Below are 2,051 nucleotides of genomic sequence, written 5' to 3'. Positions count from 1 at the left end.
GCGGGCCGTGGTTGACCCCGGCAACCCGGGATCCTCTGTAACCGGCCCAAGGACACTGAAGTCACTGCTGGCTGAGCCTCCATCACCTGTCCCCCAAGGAGCCCATGCTGGGTTAAAGGTAAGTGGAAACAAACCGTAAAATTAAAGAATAAAACCCCCCAAAATCCAAAGAGCTGCCTCCTCCTCCTCCCACTTGATTTATTGTCATTTGTTATTTCTTGGTTCCCTTTTATTTTTTTTTAAGTCTGTTTTTATTAAATGTTAAAATAATGGTACATCATGCATTTTCTTTTAAATTTATTTCTATTTTTTAAATTTCTTTCTCTCTGTTTTAAAGTTTTTCTTTTTTTTCTTTTTTCTTTTTTCTTTTTTTTTAAGAATTTTTTTCACTGTTGTCTCTTTCCTTGCGTTTCCTTTTTGTTTGTTTGTTTTTGTTCACTCACTTGTTTGTCTGCTTATCTGCTTGTTCGTACATTTTTTTTTGTTCTTTTTTGTGGATTTTTGTTTTTTGAGCTGGGAAGGTCCCCACCCCCCCAAGGGGCGCTTCCACCTCTTCCTTCCCACCCCCCCTGCTGACTCCTTGCCCGCTTCCACCCTCCCCACCCCGCAGCCCACCCCATCTCCTCCTGCCCGTTCCTGCCCCATTTTCAGCTCCTGGCAACGGCTTCATACCGGGGTGGTCCGGCGGTTGGCTGTGTTGGTGTGGATAGAGTCCTTGTTCTCTTTCTGGATACAGTTGTGAACCTGGAGGAAACTGTTATCCCTGTCGGAGTTGTAGGTGGCGGTAGGGGTAGTGGTTGCCTTCAGCGGGTCCCTGGTCAGGGTGTACATCGAGATCTCTGTTGATGGGAGGGTGTTGAACCCTTTGATCCCGACGGGAGAGGCATCCCTGGAGTGTGAAGGCTGGTAGCTGGGGATGCGGGTGATGGCGGAGGACTGGAGGTAGTCCGTGGCACGAGCGTTGGCACGCAGCTGTTTGTGCCGGTCTATGAACATGTGTACGGCCAGCACTCCCACCATCTCGGCTATAATGAAGGACAGGGCCCCGAAGTAGAAGGACCAGCCGTAGGAGTAGCTGTTCTTCTTGGAGTCACTCTTGGAGGGGTCTCCAGCATTGGCTGATATGTATACGATGATGCCAATTATATTACTCAGACCTGCCGGTCGGCCGCAGAATGAGAGAGAGAGGGAGAAGTTAGGAGGGCCGAGCGTGGTGACAGGGGCTGTGGGGTTGAGCCCCTTCCCTCAGGAGGCAGGGACGGGATGGACCCCAGCCACCCACCCCCTCCCAGTGGGCAACTTTCCTTGGGAAACCTGGGCAAGACTCTCCTTGCATGCCTGCCATATCCCTGGACCACACTCCTGGCTGGTCCCTGAGAGATGCAGGACAAAGGGAGACCCTCCCCCTCCAGTAGCTCCCAAGCAGCAGAAAAGCCCTTGCCTGCAGGGCACTACTACCTGCCTCTGCCAGACAAGTATGTGAGGAGGAAAGGCATCCTTGGAAGGTTGCTTTCACTCTGAATAAGGCTCATCGGGGCTGTGAAACACACGTTCTCCTTGCTTAGGAGCCCTGCAGGATGCCCCAGCTGGGCAGTCTCCCTCCCTGCAAGACCCCATCTCCTGTGCATCCCTTTACCTGCAGACACGAAGAAGATGCCGGCACTAAGGATGATGTTGTGTCGGGTTTTGTAGAACTCGCTGGCTGCAATGCAGAGTCCACCCATGAAAAGCAGAATCACACTCAGGATCGGGAAAATACTAGAGGCTCTAACAGCCCCTGCGGAGGAGAGAGGGAGAGGGACAGAAAGAACAGCGCAGGTGTGAGAGAGAGAGGAAAAAGGGGCACAAAAATGGTGCCCAGGGTGAAGGGATGGGGGACGTGAGCACGTTTTGTGGGTAGGGGTGAAGAAGAGAAACAGAGGGCAACGTGCAGGGGGAAAAGTTATTCAAGAAGGAATAAAGGTGTCAGGGAGCAAAGGGAGGGAGAGAGAAACAAAGTGTGTCAGAAAAAGAGAGCGATCCAAAGCAGCTCTCCCACACTCTGGCTGCTG

General features: G+C 51.8%; 1 protein-coding gene across 2 annotated transcripts in view; it reads right to left on the bottom strand.

Moving 5' to 3' along the window:
- Positions 1–666: 666 nt before the first annotated feature.
- CACNG2 (calcium channel, voltage-dependent, gamma subunit 2) overlaps positions 667–2,051 on the bottom strand; it is a 51,676-nt gene continuing 50,291 nt past the window's right edge. For both annotated transcript variants that reach the window (XM_010193631.1, XM_010193629.1), the window contains 2 exons: positions 1,637–1,777; positions 667–1,157 (listed from right to left, as the gene is read on the bottom strand). In XM_010193631.1, the coding sequence (XP_010191933.1) occupies positions 667–1,157; positions 1,637–1,777 (632 nt within the window). The remainder of the gene's footprint in view (positions 1,158–1,636; positions 1,778–2,051) is intronic.

The sequence above is a fragment of the Mesitornis unicolor genome, unplaced genomic scaffold (genome assembly GCF_000695765.1).
Source record: "Mesitornis unicolor isolate BGI_N332 unplaced genomic scaffold, ASM69576v1 scaffold37551, whole genome shotgun sequence".
NCBI classification, from domain to species: Eukaryota; Metazoa; Chordata; class Aves; order Mesitornithiformes; family Mesitornithidae; genus Mesitornis; species Mesitornis unicolor.
This window is presented reverse-complemented; position numbering and strand designations above follow the sequence as displayed.